At 39.0% G+C, this 18,647-nt stretch overlaps 1 protein-coding gene across 3 annotated transcripts in view; it reads right to left on the bottom strand.

The window, feature by feature from the left end:
* Nucleotides 1–18,647, bottom strand: part of ap1b1 (adaptor related protein complex 1 subunit beta 1) — a 49,330-nt gene that overhangs the window by 26,661 nt on the left and 4,022 nt on the right. For 2 of the 3 annotated variants that reach the window (XM_055199050.2, XM_055199047.2), the window contains exons 2-15: nt 18,078–18,138; nt 17,428–17,533; nt 17,177–17,312; nt 10,746–10,991; nt 10,047–10,237; nt 9,577–9,798; nt 9,080–9,200; nt 8,795–8,890; nt 8,476–8,591; nt 8,085–8,250; nt 5,996–6,094; nt 1,246–1,505; nt 927–1,125; nt 500–520 (exon numbers count right to left, since the gene is read on the bottom strand). In XM_055199050.2, the coding sequence (XP_055055025.1) occupies nt 500–520; nt 927–1,125; nt 1,246–1,505; nt 5,996–6,094; nt 8,085–8,250; nt 8,476–8,591; nt 8,795–8,890; nt 9,080–9,200; nt 9,577–9,798; nt 10,047–10,237; nt 10,746–10,991; nt 17,177–17,312; nt 17,428–17,533; nt 18,078–18,114 (2,016 nt within the window). In that variant the 5' untranslated portion in view covers nt 18,115–18,138. The remainder of the gene's footprint in view (nt 1–499; nt 521–926; nt 1,126–1,245; nt 1,506–5,995; nt 6,095–8,084; nt 8,251–8,475; nt 8,592–8,794; nt 8,891–9,079; nt 9,201–9,576; nt 9,799–10,046; nt 10,238–10,745; nt 10,992–17,176; nt 17,313–17,427; nt 17,534–18,077; nt 18,139–18,647) is intronic. The other variant, XM_055199049.2, reaches the window with a different exon arrangement.

Genomic DNA, 18,647 nt, shown 5'->3' with positions numbered 1-18,647 from the left:
TCCTAAGGAATGAATGGGGCTAGGCTAAATGCTAACACATTCACAAAGCGCTGTACAATGACTAAGTGCACGCATTAAAAAAAAGGTATGTATTCATACGTCTAAGTTTAGGTAAGAACATAGTAAAATATCGAAAAACGGTGGTGTTTTCCTGTAAGCAATCGCCTCTAGGGCCGTGAAACTGTTTATCAGAGAAAACCTGCCCAAAACTATACAAACACATGAAGACTACAAGTGTAGCGTAAGGAACACTGAACCTGTTTTAATCTATAACTTAAAATGTGTGATAACACAAGAAATCTTACATGTTTTAATAATGCAGACCACATTTTGCAAAAACAAGATGTGATCAATACTTGTGCTTAAAATTCAGTTGGCAAACTGCAGTATGTGAAGTAGCCCTCTTACACACAATAACACAAGTCCCCAATTTACACTAATGAAATGGCATGATATGAAAGAGTGACTGTCTAATACCCTTTTCACTTAGTTTAATTACCGTATCTGATTCATCGCCCATCTGCAAGTGTAGCGCAAGGATAAAACAGAGGAAAAAATACAGTCAAAGAAACGAATAAGAGGACAGGAAGGAAATTCAGGCAGGAAAAGTACTTTATGCAAGACCATCTGTGAAGTCTCAACAGACACAATTACACTGGTTAAAGGGATTTTGGAAGTGTGCTTTAAAGCAGGGGGCTGATCTGGGATCAGCTTCGGCTCTTTGAAGATCTTGTTTTTAGCAAAGTAGGTCTGGATCTACTTCTTACCACATGCTTAAATTGGACATTTGTGGTAAATAAAAAAAACATCATCCAAACAGGCCTGCATCTTTATTTACTCTATATTTTATATATTAATGTAATATAATTTTACCACAAAATTGTGATTATGTTTGGAAAGTGTGCAAGATGAGTGGAGAAACGAACCAAACTATCTAGACCTCCTCCCAGGAGATCCATGGCTCCCATCTGCATAGAGGGCTGAACTGAAGGAATAGTGGCAGTGGGCGGGGCCAGATCCAAGTTCAGCAGATCACCGAGGAGATCACCTTGTGATGGAATGACAGCAGGTGGCGCTTCTGCAGATCCAGACTGGCCAACATCTGGACTCTCGGCACTCTCACCACTGATCAACAAAAAGCTTACTAGTACTTATATCCAACAAACGGTTAAATAAGTATAAATATTTAAGAATTTTTTTTCAACACGGATTTACATGAGGCAGGTAAAGAAACAAAAGACTTACGATCCAGCACGTGCAGGAATTCTCTTGTGCTGAACACCACGACTGCCCTCCACAAAGGCACTGGGGGGTTTGTGGTAGACAGAGGCCAGAGTACCGATGTGGCAGATGAGCTCCTCAAGCAAGGTGGGCTCAATCAGGTCCGTCTCCTCTGAGATCAGAGGCTTCTCGGCCAAAACAACCTCTTTAGCCGCCACGGGGTCTGTGGAGAGCAGACGCCAGTAGATGTAGCCGCGATCACGCAGGTCAGGATTATCAGAATCCTGGAAAGTTGAGGAGGAAAAAATACATGAATTAATCCTGACTAAAGGAGAACTAAAGAATCACTTTGTGCTTCATATAACAGGAGGGTTGACATAAGAACTAAATAAAAAACATACAGGTCCGATATTTGGATACGCATCCGGTATTTGTTTTGTGCATGCCTGTTTACATTTTTATTAATATCTCACAATGACAAACATAATGGCCAGAATGTGCATTTGACTGATAACACAAGCAGCCACATTATCAAACAAGCATTCTCACAACTAAGTACAAGCATTTGAAAAAAATCACGTCAGTTACAAAATTTAGTATTACAGCAGATAAAGAGCTACTTTTTTATTTTAGCATTAAATTTGAGGCTGCAACACCTGATTGAATATTCAATAGACGTCAATAATAAAAATAGTGTTCAACGAATGTCATTATAGATTAGTTTGGTCTGTGCACTCGCAAACCGCCCCACCACAACAGCCCGAGCTGCATTGTCATCGCCATTAAACTTAAACAACACTGCGCTTTTGCCTTCACTTCTACATGAACTAGTTCAGTTCACAGTTCACAAATTTTAAAATGAACTAGTTCAGTTCATAGTTCATATTTTAAAATTTTGAACTAGTTCACAGTTCCAAAAAGGAACTAATTTATAGTTCCTTTTTCCCATATTATTTTTTAAAAATGATTGCCATCATAGCCCATATAGAACCACAGACAGCAATTATTTTATCAGTTTTAACACTGAAGCTAAATGCGTCAGATTTCATCTTCATATCAACTTTAAATCCTTATCCAACCAGGGTTTACATTAGCATTGACTGTCTTTAAATTTTTGTATTTGCTTGCACATACATGAAAGGCTAGGCGGGTGCTTCAAGGGGGTCGCACACCGGGCGAGAAGTGCTGGGGGGCATCGTGTGTAGGACAACTCGCAGGTATTGCACACTGCACGTGTACGTTAAATAGCGTGAGTCTATTTCAAGATCCAGAATATGTGTTAGCAGCCTATGTTAATTGTTAATGATTTAGGACAAATAGGATGTTATTTAATGTTAAACTATGTCAGTGGCGTGGCAGGGATTTCAGCAGCGTACAGAGTCAGGGTTATTTTGATGACGCATGCAGCCGTGAAACGCTGTTGTTGCCAGATTGGGTTTTTTCCGCTACACATTAAGGCCTGTTTACAGTGTGTTTTAGCCTGGTTTTCGCCTGGAAGACTCTATAGAAATCTGGCACCCTATTGAACGACGCTAAACTGAGAGAGCGTGCCGTTCAAAAGCACCAGAATGAACAAGTTCACAGTAACGTTCATCAGGCAGTAATACAGTACACGTTCAGTTCACGTTCGCCCAAAAAATGAACGAGTTCATTGAACGAAGGCATCACACTGGCAGAGGGTATAGTCAGTTTTTTACGCATACACGAGCAAAGTCGCAAAGTCGATGTGCGCTGACGTTTAACACATGTACATTGCGAAAAAATACCTCTCGTGGCCTATAAACTCCTGTATGGCATTGTATGCAAGTTTAAAAAATCTGTCAGTGTGCGCACGCACTCTACTGATAACAAAAATGACATCACGCGCACTGTACACAGGCCCTCGCATACGCATAAAAAAGTACTCAACTTCGGCCTTAAAGGGACACAAGGCAGCATTTTTATGTTAATAAATCATCTTTGTAAGTCGGTATATGGTAAAATGACTCATTACCGGACAAATGAAGACTCTCTCGCCCGCTCCTACCGTCTGTAGGAAGAATACCCCACTTGCAAGTTCGCTGTATCCGACCCGGTGTCCTTCAGTCTCGCAAAGTCATATCGCGAGAAGCCCAAATCCTATAAATACCCTAGTACCAATACTTTTGACATCCATGCATGAGAATTTGGAAGAGAAAATTATAAAGTGTGGGTGACACCGTTTTGCCCTTCAGACGAGGTTTTGTGGAGAGAACTGTCAGAATCTTGTGTAAATAATGCAAAACTTCATCTGAGCACTAATTTATCCGTGTGAAAGATCAAGTGGTGCACCAAAAAACACCCATAGCAAAACAGCGGAGAGAGAATTACATACGAAAGCCATAAAACAGCACCTGGGATGGAGGGGGTCATTTCGTATTCTGACAGAACTCTGGCGGTGACTACAGCCTGTGGCACTGAAGCTCAAAGTTAATAATGACAAGATTCAATCTCAGATCCCAGTGTGACAGCATCGGCCAACGGCTTCTCTGAATATTAACAAGATCACACACGGGCTCCCCTTTGCTCTGACACACAAACATTATCCACCAAGCAATAACTTGTACACTTTGTAAATGTGCACATTGAGGATGTGACAAAGCACAAAGGTGAGAAATCAATTAGATTGACTAGTCGCCTTAAACTCTGAATACTTAAAGGTGCGGTGTGTAGATTTTAGCGGTATCTAGGAGTGAGATTGTAAATTGCAAACAACGGCTCAGTCTACCGCTCACCGCATAGAGAAGCTACAGTAGCCGCCCAAGGACAAACATGTTGTTGTCTATGTGACAAAATGCGCTCTGTAGAGCAGTTTGTCCGTTTACTGCTACTGTAGAAACATGGAGGCACAAAATGGCAACTTCCATGGGAAGGGACCCGCGGTGTATGTAGATAAAAATGACTCAAAGGTAATAAACACATAACAGTAAGGTCTTTACACACCACTGATAATATAGTTATGTATATTATATTGCATTTATGTAAAGAGATCCTTCTAACGCTGCGTTCACACCAGCCGCGGTAGAGGCGTCAAGCATGAGTGATTTCAATGTTAAAGGTGCAGTGTGTAAATTATAGCAGCTTCTAGTGGTGAGGTTGCGAATTGCAACCAACGGCTCAGTCCACTGCTCACCCTTCATTTTTGAAATGCATAGAGAAGCTATGGTAGCCATCGGTGAATGTGATTTCACCGGGTGGGATGTGGTCCTGGATCGGCACCATTGTTGGTCCTGGATCAACATTTTCATTAACCAATCAGATTGCAGGATTAGGATTAGTGTGTATGTTAGATTTAGGTTTAGATTGGGTTAGGGTTTTTTGAAAAATACTCCTCAAAGTATTATTTCACACTAATTTGAAGGTTTAAAAATGGTTAGGGTTTGAGTTAAGGGTAAGTTGGGGTATCTTTGATTAAAACGTTGATCCAGGGTCAACAAAAAATGTTGATCCAGGATAACATCTTACTTGGTGAAATCACGGCGACCGGTAGCCATCACCGGAAAAATATGTTATCGTCGGAGACAACTTAGTAAAAAAGTTTGTCCGTTAAGGGCTTCTGTAGAAATATGGCGGCACAAAATGGAGACTTCCACGTAAGGGGGCCCTCTAATTTTTTAATTATACTCTTCCAAGCAACACCACTAAAATAATGCAACAAAAAAAATATGAAATTTGTGTTTTTTAATTAAACTAATATTAATTAACTTAATATTTAAACAAATTATTTTTTATATATGCCATCACATCAAAAATCTTAATAAATAATAAAGAACATTTGAGTCAAATGACCCCAAATCTCTAAACGGTAGTTCACATTCCACACTTGCCTGAAAATAAAATCCACTTCTATTTTAGGTAGAAGGGTAGGACAGCACACCCGACCGCAGGGAGATACAAAACCGTAAAAGTGTCTTGTCCTGCTGAGAACTCAAAGTCAAAAAAGCAGCAGGCATGCACTCTTAGTCCATAATGCACTGCTTTAATTAACAGGAAAAGGTTGTTTTAATGAGGCAGACGATGGCAACTGGCACTTTCAGTGACAAGCTGCTAAGAATAAATCCAATCCGTAGTTGGCACAGAAGTCTTACGAGCGTTATGGAAATAAAAGCTTTAAAGGAACACAAACCCACTATTCTTGGCTTGTGGATAAGCTAATTGCTGCAGACCAGCATAGTGCCATCTCCAGTGCACTGCTATATGTATATGTGCATATGCATGCATACAAATGGTGCTTTTTCATTGGAGTTTGATGCTGCTTTAAGTGGGTGGTATTATAGGCTTTTAGTTACAGTTGCGCCACATTATACTGGTGTGACATCGTTGTAAATGCTATACAAACAAACACACAACACAGGAGCAAATCGATGGAATGGTATTTTTCATTCTCAGCATGTAGATGTTTTTCACCGCTAATAGCTATACTGAATCGTACCGGCACGTACTATGCAATGGAAAAGCACCAACAGTTGTGCTGTACTCCAGCAGTGTAGGTCATGTAGTCTTACAGATGCACATGAATGGGACACCAAAAGCTTGAGTCAATGTTGACATGAATATCTTGGTCACTGACATACACAAACATTCACTTTCTTAGGAAGGCATCTGCCAGCTAAACAAGCTTTCCTTTGAGAATTGTAGCGAATATGACAAACACCTCCAGAAAGCATCTCCACGAGGTGCAAGGATAGATATAGTGTCATTTTCTCACTTCGGTTTCTGCTTTGATAACGGTCCATATGAGTGGACAGAGTCTCACCTGTGTCGCAAGACTCAGCACTTGTTGCACCAGCTCTTGGGTCTCAGTGGGCTTCTTCAGGAACAGCTTCACAATGGCGGTCAGCAACTGCAGCTGGACCTGAGAGACAACCGTAAAAAACATTAACTTAGACAAAAGTTCAAGAAAGTTCATGAGAGTAAGCACAAGGGTAGCAGTGATGTCACCAGGGGTGGGCTCACAAATATACCCACATACTAGATAATGAAATTATACAGGCAGTTTGAATGTGTGCTTTATGATGATTAACAACATGTGAACAGTTTAAGATAAATAATTTGACAGCAAGGATGGAAATGTGACATCTATTGATGAGACTGACTGCAAAGTAAGTATTAATGTCGTATCATCCAGTCCCAATTGATCAATGTTTCCTGAAGCTTAGGTAAAAACTTTACAGAACTTTACTGCTTAGATAACACCTGGGACACAAATTTTGACCTACACAGAAACCTTAAAGGGGAAATTTCACAAGACTTTTTTAAGATGTCAAATAAATCTTTGGTGTCCCCAGAGTATGTGAAGTTTTAGCCATATAGATAATTTATTCTAGCATGTTAAAATTGTCACTTTGTAGGTGTGTGCAAAAATGTGCCGTTTGGGTGTGTCATTTAACATGCAAATGAACTGATCTCTGTACTAATGGTGCTTTTACATTGCATAGTACCCCACGGTTTGGATCAGGTTGGGTCAGCTCACCTCACTTTAGCTTGGTTAGCTTTTCCATCAAGTTTGGTAACACTTCAGAGTGGGAGGGATTATAGGCGTGTCATTATATTTGCGTTGCCTACTGCTGTGACATCATGTGAGGGCGTCGTTGTACATTCCCATACATTAATTTATTTCTCAGTTCGCCACAAAATTAAAATTGACTACCACCAATAGATGTTTGCACATTGCGTTTATCACTACCTCTGTCTCACATGACAGTTTTTGTACCCGTTGTGTCATACGACGCGCTCCGCTGAGCCTTTTTTAAGTTGCATTTAAGCATATACGCAGACGTTTGCGTCGCGACTGTGCAGCCACAAACTTTAAGTCTAGAAAAAAACTGTTATGGTGTTCCTGATTCTCAACCTATGAATGTTTTTCGTCGCTAAAAGGGAGTTTGAGCACAGATGACAACATTTTTCCTCGAGACAGCGCAAGCTAGCACTAAAGGTAAAGCTAATATTTACATTATAGCGATGCCGCTTAGTGACGATTGACCAATCAGTGATCTACTGTGTTCTCACGTCACATTTGGTATCAGCTTGGGTCGACTGGAACCCCAACCGAGGTGGTACGAAAAAAGTATCGGGTACTACGTACTGCACCCAATGGAAAAGCTCCCAAAAGTAGGCTGACCCGACCCAAACTAAACCAAACCGTGGGGTACTATGCAATGGAAAAGCGCCATTAGTTACTTTTCATGAAAAGTAATACCAATGTTACTTTTATGTTACTTACTTGACTAAGGCTTGATCTCTTTCAGGCCTTGCTGGTGTTTTATATGACTGAAAATTGTATTTTCCATAGCAAAAATGTGAAGCTCTGGCCTGCCGACTGAAACTGTTCCCATTTAGGCACACACGCATAGAGTGCGTAATTCTACGTGACCATGTCAGTTTAATTCAGTACATTATTTTTTTTATCAAATTCATTAAACTGGAAAGTAACTCGTATGTTTTTTTTTTTAAAGTACCTCAAATATGAATGTGTACATTTATAAAGTAATGCGTCACTTTACTCGTTACTTCAGAAAAGTATTATTATTACGTAATGTGTTGTGGAGAATGGTTTATCAAAACTAAATTACTGGGTTGATCTTAATCACATTTTCTGGGTTGATAAAAGCACTGGGGACCCACTTATAGCATTTAAACATGGAAAAAGTCAGATTTTCATGATATGTCCCATTTAAAGCATAGTATTGAAATTGGATTGGTAAGGGAAAAAGTGGTATCGCTGTATCCCTATTCAGTCTAAAGGCCGAAGTACTTCACAGGGGCCTTCCTGCTGTGGGGCAACAGTGCTACCCACTGAGCCACTGTGCCCCCCTCCACCTGAGCTTTCCAGTGCTTAAATTCACCTGTGTGCTCTCATCATGGAAACCTTCCAGGAAGCTTTCCAGCAGCTCGTCGGCATTGTCGATTCTCTCAGCGTACTCTCCCACAATCCAGATCATGGCCGCCCGCGCCTCAGGCTCATCCAAAGAGTCCAGGTTCTCACACAGGGTGGCGATCACGCTCTCATACCTGACAACACAAATAACATACAAAAATGAATCTGTATGAAGAGCACTAATGCTATTGCATGATTTCTTTATTATTATCATATGACATCAGAACATATATATTTTTCTCATTTGGGATGAATAATCACTTTAAGTCTGCCTAAAAAGCGTAATGTAATTTACCTTTACCAAAAAGAGTCATGCAAATCTTTGTTGACAAAGGGTCAGGGGGAATTGTATAACCTACTTGTTGGGGTACTTGCGGAAGATGTCCTTGATGACCACGATAGCTTCCTGCACCACATAATTAACCTTGGTCTGAATGAGGTCAAGCAGTGTGCTGACACAACGCTCTGCTGATTGCTGTGATGGAGATATGAGAGAAGACAATCTCTTTAACTACAGAGCTTAAATACAACCATACACCAATTAAAGAGTTGTTTAACATCAGGTTAAATGCTTTCATGGACAGGGGGTGAAGTTTATTTAAAGTTTAATTAAATTAGACTGCCAATGTTAATGAAATGAATAATAATGTAACCCTAATCAGGGTCAGGCCAGCTCACCTCTACTTTAATTGCACAGCGGCCGATGGCTCGTACAGCCTTGCGCACAAAGTCCACATCCACCTCAGTGGCGTATTCCTTCAGCTCAGCAAGCACCTAGACAACACAGACCCACGCAAATATTTAGCACAGACTCTCATAAAAACAAATGTCAAATGTTGATGCGATATATCTGCTGTAGTGGGTGGTGTGATAGAGGATGTATAAACATGAATGATTAAGTGGCGATCATGTTCCACATTAGAAAGAAAGGAGATGTGGGAGTGTGGGCGTCATTTCATTCACCTGAGCGATGTTGGCCTGAGACGCCAGGCGGATCATGATGTCCAGTTTCTCCAGTTTGACATAGATCGGGTCATTGTATTTCACAAAGAAAACCTTCATTTCATGCTTTAGAATTTCAGGGCTAAAAAGAGACAGGATGAGAAACCAGTAAATAAACTACAGATTAAGCTTTCATTATAAATACTTCTTGCAAGGAAAGACTAGTAATTATTAAATATTATTTGTAGTGATGTCAAACGATTAATCGCATACAAAAAAAAAGTTTGTTTTTGCATAATATGTGTGTGTGTGTGTGTGTAAATGTTTCTTAAATACATACATGAATGTGTGTGTATTTATATAAACACATCATAATTACACACAGATATATTATGCAAACACAAATCGTCTTGTAACTTTTTGTATTTTGTTTGACAGCTCTAATTATTGGTGTGTTTTGCAAATGTATTTATTCCCAAATTGGCATCAGCATTTTTGTAGAAACAAATCACACCTACCGTTTCTGTACAATAAGGTTAATGTTCCTGAGGGCGACATATTGCAGTTCAGGCTCAGCTGACAGCAGTGTGACCAAAGGAGGGGCAAGTTTTTTTAACAGAGTGCCATAATAATCCAGATCTTTAGGAAGCATCTCCATAAACTTCATCAGAACCTTCACGGCAGACAGCACCACAGCAGAGTTAGCATGGGACAGACGTGGCGTTACACGCTCGCAGATACTGTAGGAGGTATAAAATAAAATAAAAATAGTCAGACTAAGCACTGCTTTTAACAAACCTTTTGTGGTTTAAATAAGGGCTGGTAAAAATATTGATTATCTATTATTTGTGATGTTCTTTTAAATGATGTAATATTGATTTCCTGTAATCTCAAGATTGATTTTTTTCTTTTCTCTCTCGTAATTAAGTGCATGTGTGAAGTTTCACTGTATAGATTAAAAAGCTATTTGAGGGTCACCACTTCTGACCTCTGTGACTCTCTATCATCACGGGGCATGTAGTTGGCCAGGCAGTCGAGGATGAAGATCTGACCCCACTCTGTGCATTCATTAAGGGCTGTCAAAAGCTTGTTAATGGTCTGAGGGTTTAGGTCCAGCAGGTTGCTGTTAGGATGAGACTCTGCTATCTCAGATAGTGCCGCAACCGCATTTGCTACAACCTAATGTAGGGAAAATAACAAAGACATTAAATTTAATACAGTCAGAGTGTGTATGACCGCGGTTTAGGGTTTCACACGACAACAGCATGTAATTCCACACCACAGACAGTCAAAGAGATCTGAATAGTGTCAGCAAGCCCACAAATGCCTTTACAACACCCATATTATAAGTGCACTAAGACAAAGCGATATTCTGCTATGGATACAACAATACCTTAGTCAGATTTATAATTTGTCCCATAACACCCATATTATAAGTGCACTAAGACAAAGCGATATTCTGCTATGGATACAACAATACCTTAGTCAGATTTATAATTTGTCCCATTACTTTGATTACGATTAGACAGATAAAAAAAGCTAAGAGATGGCGTTATGGCCAAGACTGGAATACACTGAATAAATGGTTGGCATTTGATCAGTTTTGCAGGAACACTTTAATTAAATGCACTTCCCAATTCTAGCACAGAAACTTATCTGGCTAAATGTGTTAGCCACAAAGCCTCACCATGGGGTTGGAGTCAGAGATCAGGTCCTTCAGGGTGTCCAGGAAGCCCTGGTCTTCTACCAGTTGGGCGTTGATATCATGAAGCTTGGCAACACAAACTGCAGCAGTCTTCCTCACATAAGGGTCTTCGTCCTTCAAACACTTCCTCAGGGGTTCACACAGATATTCTGTAATCTTGTCCACTCGGATGCAGCCCATGGTACGCACAGCCAATGCACGGATCAGAGGGTTTGGGTCTTCACAGTCCTGCAAAAGAGAGGAACACTTTTATTAAGCATGACGTCCATACTAATATATGAAGAGTTTGGTTCCAAAACGCAATAAATCCATTTTGACAAATTTTGGTAAAAACGTGTTTTCTATACCAAGAAAGTGAAAAGATGAAAACAACTATTTTCTGTTACAAACTTTCACATAGCATCTTTAGGTTATAAAAACATAAAAAATTCAAATCCATAAGTTGATTTTCAAAGATTTATTATAAAAACGGATAATTTTTTCCACAAAATGCAATAAATCCATGACAAGTTTTTATTCAAAATGCTATAAATCTATTGAATCAATAGCCTATATAAATGTGCATTCATCTTTGCCATGTTATATTCATTTAGTTGACTAGTTGTACACACTAATTAAAAATATATACATTAATGTCATTAATCAAAACACTTACTTTGTCATATTAAGATCACTGTCATTGCGGTTACTTGACGTCCTCGCTTAACGTTTTTCACAGCGATCATCTGTAAAATGTTTTTGGTCCTGCTCGATTTTCGTTGACTTTGAGTAAAATTATGGAAAGTTTTTCATAAGATCCTCTGGGGTCAATGTGTTAGCATGAGAAGCTTGCTGTCGGGAGAACAAGCACCCGTCTCCCGAGTGCCTCTCAGGGAAAATATTAGATGCTGATGGCTTACGTTTCTTTCCCATCACAGAAAACCACCACAGGTTTAGCGATGCAATTAAAGTATTATTTTGTTTTGTTTGTTGATCATGAAGTACAAAGTAGATGAGGAAAACTAGGACTCCGTGGACTCAGCGCGTCCGCCATTGTTTGTTTACATTGCGTGACTGGTGGGCTGTAATATCAGAAATGGATTTATTGCGTTCTGTAAAAAAGGAGCAGTGGCGTTTATCGCATTTTGGGAAAAAAGGGAGAAAAGATGACAGAATAACACGGCGGATATTGGATTTTGCGTAAAATTAAGAATTTACTTTTAACTACTGACCTGATATAATACTGATTTTGGCAGTAACTCATTTTTTTCAAAAATGGCGTTTATCGCGTTTTGGAACCAAACTCTTCATATATAAACTACTTAACTTGATAACCTGCGCGAGGACGTGGATGTACTGAAGAGCTATTTATTTACATAATTTAAATTACTGTTAGTTTAAATGTACTTACATTAAACAACTATACATCATTAAAAAGTGTTTTGATTTAAGATTTAGTTTTTGACCTTTATTTTAATCTGAGAATCCTAGTAACAGTAATTTCTTCATTTTTGTCAGCCGTTATGAAAATGAAAAACGGTACATACCTTTAATTTGAAATATAACCCTCAGCCGCACTCATTGATAAAAATACTCCTCCGTGATCGTCATGAAAGCACTCGATAAAACAACATCTATCGGGACTTTTAATTCAAAGTATGCATATTTGGAGAAATATTACTTAAATTTTATATGTTTACTTCAAATTTCTGCAGTGGGGGTAATATTTCACCCATTTTTATTCAAAATATGGCGATATGAGCAAGTTTGAGTCTGCATGTCATTCACACTCAGTTTGTTTCATTCATACGTGAAGCCGGAGGGCGCTAAAGTCAGAAAGTATCAATATTCTTTCTCAGAAAGTTTCATAAGACGTCAGAGCTCAGCAGCAGCTGTCAGTCAGACGTGAACTTGAACAGTGACCTGCAACGAGCGATCGCTGTTTTTATAATAACATGCAAATAAAGATGTTTTGATGTTTTAAAACCATGGAGACAATAAACACGATTAAGATTATATATGGTTTGTCTGTATTTTTAACCCTATGTCTGTTATTTTCATAACAGTACTGTATATTATAATGCTATGCTAAGCTAACAGCATAAATAACATAAAATTGTTTATTTTCGGTCTTATTTTATGATCCAAAGCCACATCAGATCACGAATGATTGTTTAAGCACTCGACTTTTGATGTTATAATGTGAGTTTTATTATAAATGCTTTTATTTGTAGTGTTTTAATGGTATGCTAAGCTAACGTACTAGCTGTTCTGTAAACATCTGCTGTCTGGAGATATGAGATATATGTTTCTAGGAATAATTTTGACTGGTAAAGCTTCTTTAAGGTAAGTTTCTTTTTGTAAGAAAGGACTTTAATAAAAAGAAAGTGAATTGAGACAAAAGGAGGAAATAAAACACTAAATAGAAATTATGAGCAATTATTATATTGTTTATAATAATAAAATAAACATTTAGACAGCCATATCCCGGATTAAAAGTTGTTAATGACTCATCCGGATGCTTATTTAATGAGTCTGTTTAAAACACGGAGCAATAGGACAATAAACTGAAAGGATGTTGTGAGATATAAATAAACAAACATTAGCTTAGCATTTTTGCTGTTTTCTCTAAATAAATTTACATGACATGGGTCTAAAAAACATTTCATAAAATACAGAGTTTTAGAGGTATCATCTTCAGATTTAAAACAGAACATGGTCAGACCTGTGGCTTTAACTGCAGAGCATTTCTAGATTGCTCCAAGGCCAATTTCATTTAGATTTTCATAACAATATTTCATACATGTTTGGTGGAGTTTATAAAAAAGAATAATTTAAGCTCTCTATAACAACTTTTTTCATTATGAAAGTAACTAATGTTCACCTCTTAATAAACTTCCAAATGTCTGCTTTCAAATGAGACCAAACTTATGCTTTTAGTGCAAAGACTTTATAAACTGTATCTATTTTAGTTTGGCTATGACAGTTTTTGTGGGGGGGTTCGGAAAATGGAATGAGGGCTAACAGGTTAAGCAATATCGCTCGAGTAGGAGTGTGATATAGCTCTATATCATCACGGCTGTGATTAGGCCAGAGGCACGAGGCCGCAGGCCGAGTGCCGGAGGCAATCACAGCCGTGATGATATAGAGCCACACCACACGACCCCGAGAGCGATGTCGCTTTTATACAACAGTTCGACGGCACACGTTTGAAAAACGAAAACTAGAAAACAACAACGGAGTTATTTTAAAAGCCTCTTTGTTTGAGAACTACTTCTTCCGCCACGGATTTGAGGGCGGCAGAATGACAGGTAAAACTTTCGGCTGCTTTGAAGCTCATAACAACTCAATGGACGGAAAAGCCGTTTCTTTATATTACAGTTTCTTGGTCACAAAGTGTAGTTTTAAGATTAGTTCAGTCGAGAATGTATATGTATTATATTTAAATCTGCAGTCGATTAGTAAAGATAGCGCCTGTTTGAACGTTTGCTTAGTGAGATTCGGTACGTATGAGAACCAAAGCATGAGCGGACTTCAGTGTTCACTCGCCCCGCTGACCACCGCCCTCTCTGGGCTACATTTCTGAAAGAGATACCCTGGCTCTCATGTTGGCCTTGTTTGTTTATGATCGTCAAAATGAGATCAAATCAGCAGTATTTGGTGTCATGATCAAACTATTACTTGTTTTTTAATTCATATTTAGTGTCTTTTGTGTTGTTATTGTTTTGGCGCGAGGTAAAAGTTAATAAAACTACTTGTATAACGTTACTATTGCTTTCTCATTTATTCTTAACGTGATACGAGCACTCGATTATTATTATTAAACTTTGTTCTTGTCAGTACTATATAAAACGGTTTTTTATAAGTGTCAGAGATATGTTTTTGCATGCTGCTTATAAATATACCAGTGGCGATCTCTCATAACATGTTTTAATAGTCACGTCACGATAAAATAAATGATCAATGTCCACATTTAAAAGCTGCGGTGCTTACCTGCAGTTCCACTGTGTTTTCGCGTTCTGATAAGAAATATAGCTCCAGAAAAAAACGAGTGTTTATATTCCTCTTTCCAAGTGTTAATCGTCCACACGATGTGACAAGACATTTCTCCCATTAACTTTAACGTAACATCCAATAATAACTTCCGATTGGGGATTCACAGACTGATTTATGAGCTAGTAAATGAGATACACGGAGAGTGATCCAAACAGGGCGTCTGTGTTTTTCCATTCAGAGATGAGCCTGCTTAGGACCTCCATTCACTAGGTGGCGGAATGATACAAAAGGTGAAGTGGTTACAGTGCCGATATTATCACAATATCGCATAGCTCTTAGCCAATCAGATTCGAGAACCAGAAAGAACTGTTGTATAATATAATATATACACTTTTAATCTGAATGTGTACGTGTTAAAGGTATATAGCGGAGGATTTTCTCGAATTTTAGAAAAGAACCGCCTTCTCCACTTTTAAAAAAAATGCAATTGCGCAACACCCCTGATTGACAACTAGAAGGACCAATAGTCTTGATGATCCACCCGGAAAAAGAAAATCCTCCGCAATACCTTTAATGCTTGAAATTACTTTAGTAGACAAAAAAAATACTTGTTCCAAAAATATAAATTTCTTTCATTATAAAACCAACATTTTATTTTTTAAATGTAGTTTTTGAAATAGATGACTTAATGGCGATTTATACCTCTACACCATGGGTAGGCAACGTCGGTCCTGGATGTCCTGCAGATTTTAGCTCCAACCCTAATAAAACCTTGCCTACCTGTGGTGACTCAGGTGACTCTTTAGACCTTGATTAGTTGTTCAGGTGTGCTTGATCAGAGCTGAAGCATCGGCACTCCAGGAACGACATTGCCTACCCCTGCTCTACACTGTAGGCTACGGGACAATTTTTATTTATAATTCTGCGTAGTTTTTTTTACATCAACGTGCAATTACACATGCAGATCACTAGTAGGCAGCATCCACGGACATTTTAAGAAATGGTAAGATAAGGTAAAAGTAGAAGCAGCAGCAGCTTGTTCAGGCATGTGATTGGCCAAGGACAAAAAGAAGTAAGGAGTCCAACATCAACACCCCCCCCCTGCGCAAAAACAAAATGTACAGAATAACGAAAAATCACATCCCTGCTTGTTTTGTTGTTTGATGGAGAAGAAATACGGAAATGCAATGCAGATTTTTTTTGACCTGACGAAAGGGGGTTTTACCAGACCAATCACAGCTCTTGCGGTAGAGGTCTGCATGGGTCCACTTAGATCCGAAAACCCGAGGTCCAACCCGAGCCCGATGGGTTCGGGTCTAAAATTTTTACGTGTGCCTTGGACACGGGTCGGGTATAATAATAGCAGCATTGGCTCTCGGGTAATTTAAAATAAATGTGGCCCAAAGACCCGAACTCTCTCGCGTGTGTGCATCAGTGTCCTTTTCAAACCTCTCCTCTGTTTGCCAAGAGCGCTTGCGATGTTGTGTGGCTGGCGGTTTGTGAATTTCCATTGATACAGTCAATTACCGGTTACCTTGGTGTGCTCTTCAGATAACAACGTAAAACAAATGGAGCAGCTTGCCAAATTGGTTGTGAGACCAGCGTAGTTTCTTTCTGTCTGACTGCTGCATGCGGGGCTGCAGATTGCACACACATTCTTTTACATTCGGGTCAAGTCGGGTTAAAAAAAATGGCACTGGTTCGGGTCGGACTCGGGTCTAATTTTTTCAGGTTTGTCTCGGGTCAGGTCTTTCTTTTAAAAATATGATTTATGCACGTCGGGTTTGGGTATAAAGTGATTCGGGTCATTTCGGGTCGGGTACATTTCTTCATCTTCCGGTCCGAGTAGAAATGACACGTTGTTACATTTTTAGAGAGGTGTACATTAGTCTATGCCGTAGGCTACGACGTGTCTATGCCTAGGCTACGGCATACAATTGACGCAGAAGTATAAATTGGGCTTTAGTCATATAGGTTTGTCTGTTCAAACTGTATTATACATTTAAAGCAACACTATGTAGTTTCCATGTAAAAATGACTTACAGCTCCCCCATGTGGTTGAAAAGCGCAACAGTGCCTGGTATCAGACACTCCTCTGTAGGCAGGGGGAGGGGCGGGGCTGTGTGCTCTACCCTCCACCGCCACTTTCAGAGTGTGCTTGTAGCAGCTAGGAGGCTGCTCAGGTTGCAGCAACAGTACAATTTGTATAGTTAAAAGTTGTTCTATCAATGAAATAATTTTAAAGACATTATTTAAAGGTAAAAAAACTACATAGTGTTGCTTTAAATCATCAATATTTTCTTGATAAAATAAAAACTGTACATTTAATAAATACAAGAGTGCCGCAGGGATATCATATTTTTGTAGGTCACCCCCAAGGTTAGCGAGACAATGATTACCTTAAAGCCCAATACTTTTTCCCACAGATTGAATCTTACCTTCACAAAGGTGTTGACTGCCATAATGGCCATGTCTGGCTGACTCTTTGCATAATTCATTAAGTACAGATAGACCAGTTTCTTCAGTTCCAGATTATCCGTCTGCATGCAGTTTACCACATCGGGAAACAAAGCACTGTGGACGAAATATTCAGATAAGAAAACACTGCAAACTCCGGTCCATATTATAAAAACATTATAATGCTAGACATAATGAAAAGCATATAAAAGACCTTGAAAAACTGGCTCACCTGACATCTTTTCCCACTGTCATAGAGGCAATGACTTTCTTCACGGCCTCTTTCTTCTTTTCTTTCTTATCACTGTTCAGCTCGGCCTTCAGCTCAAAGATCTCCCCTGAAAGTCACACAGACAAAACAACATCAGTTATAACACCGTTTAGATAATCACATAACCAGAGTGAAAACAGAAAGGAAAGGGGTAGCAGGGTGCCTTATTCATATACAATTCAAATACAGGCAGATTTTCAGGCTTTGACCAAATAACAAACACAGGCTTACTTGTGTGCCGTTAAAAATACTTTGATCTGGCACAACCATGAATCATACCAAATGAACTAGAGCCGTCTCATTCAGACGTCAGCTCGAACAGCTATTTCTATCTACTTGGCTCTACGCAACATTAGACACAATTAGAGAACTGCATTTGGCACGAAAAGCTGAGCAGGATTTTTATTCAAACTAAGCGTTAAATGAAGTAAGAGTAGAGATTACGTTTAATTTAAGATTTTTTAAATGTGTAATGGGGCAATGCAGTTAAAAAGTATTTTGCAGTGTGATCGTTTGTAACTGCCAGAATTGACAAAAAGTAAATGAAACATTTTACTGACAAATCTTAAAATAGCCACATCTTTTAGCAGAATAAAATACAGACAACAAACCTTTCTTGGTAGTGGTGAAATATTTGGAGTCTGTCATCTTGGATCCCAAGCCTCTGTTCTCCTGCAGAAGAGACAGAAAGATTCATACACAGCCCATAGAAAAAAGAAAGAACGGTAAACAGAATTGATTTAGGATACTGAAAAAGTGCAAGCACAGAGGAAAAAGAGGAAGTTCAGTGCATGTCCTGCTGACACCTTCCCTGGTGTTTTTCAGAGATTGTGGAAGGGCAAAAAATAACTGTGAAAAAAGATGTTGCTAATGCTTATTGTTCTTTTTCAGTCAGCAAATTATATCTTTATATTGAAGCAGTTGTCGTTCCTCTGACCCTAAATCTGCTGAGAACAACTTTACTATTTCCTGTTATTGAATTGAATATTATGGCGCTTTTCCATTGCATAGTACCACACGGTTTGGGTCGTCTTACTTTTAGGGGCTTTTTCACTGGATACACAATACTTTTTTAGTATCAACCTGGTTTGGGTTCCAAGGGAGCTGAGCTGATACTAAAACATGAGGTGAAAACACTGTAGATCACTGATTGGTCTGAGAGAATCATGACGAGCATTATG

The sequence above is a fragment of the Misgurnus anguillicaudatus genome, chromosome 22 (genome assembly GCF_027580225.2).
Source record: "Misgurnus anguillicaudatus chromosome 22, ASM2758022v2, whole genome shotgun sequence".
Classification (NCBI taxonomy): Eukaryota; Metazoa; Chordata; class Actinopteri; order Cypriniformes; family Cobitidae; genus Misgurnus; species Misgurnus anguillicaudatus.
Note: the sequence above shows the minus strand (reverse complement) of the source record. Positions and strands in the feature narration are given on the sequence as shown.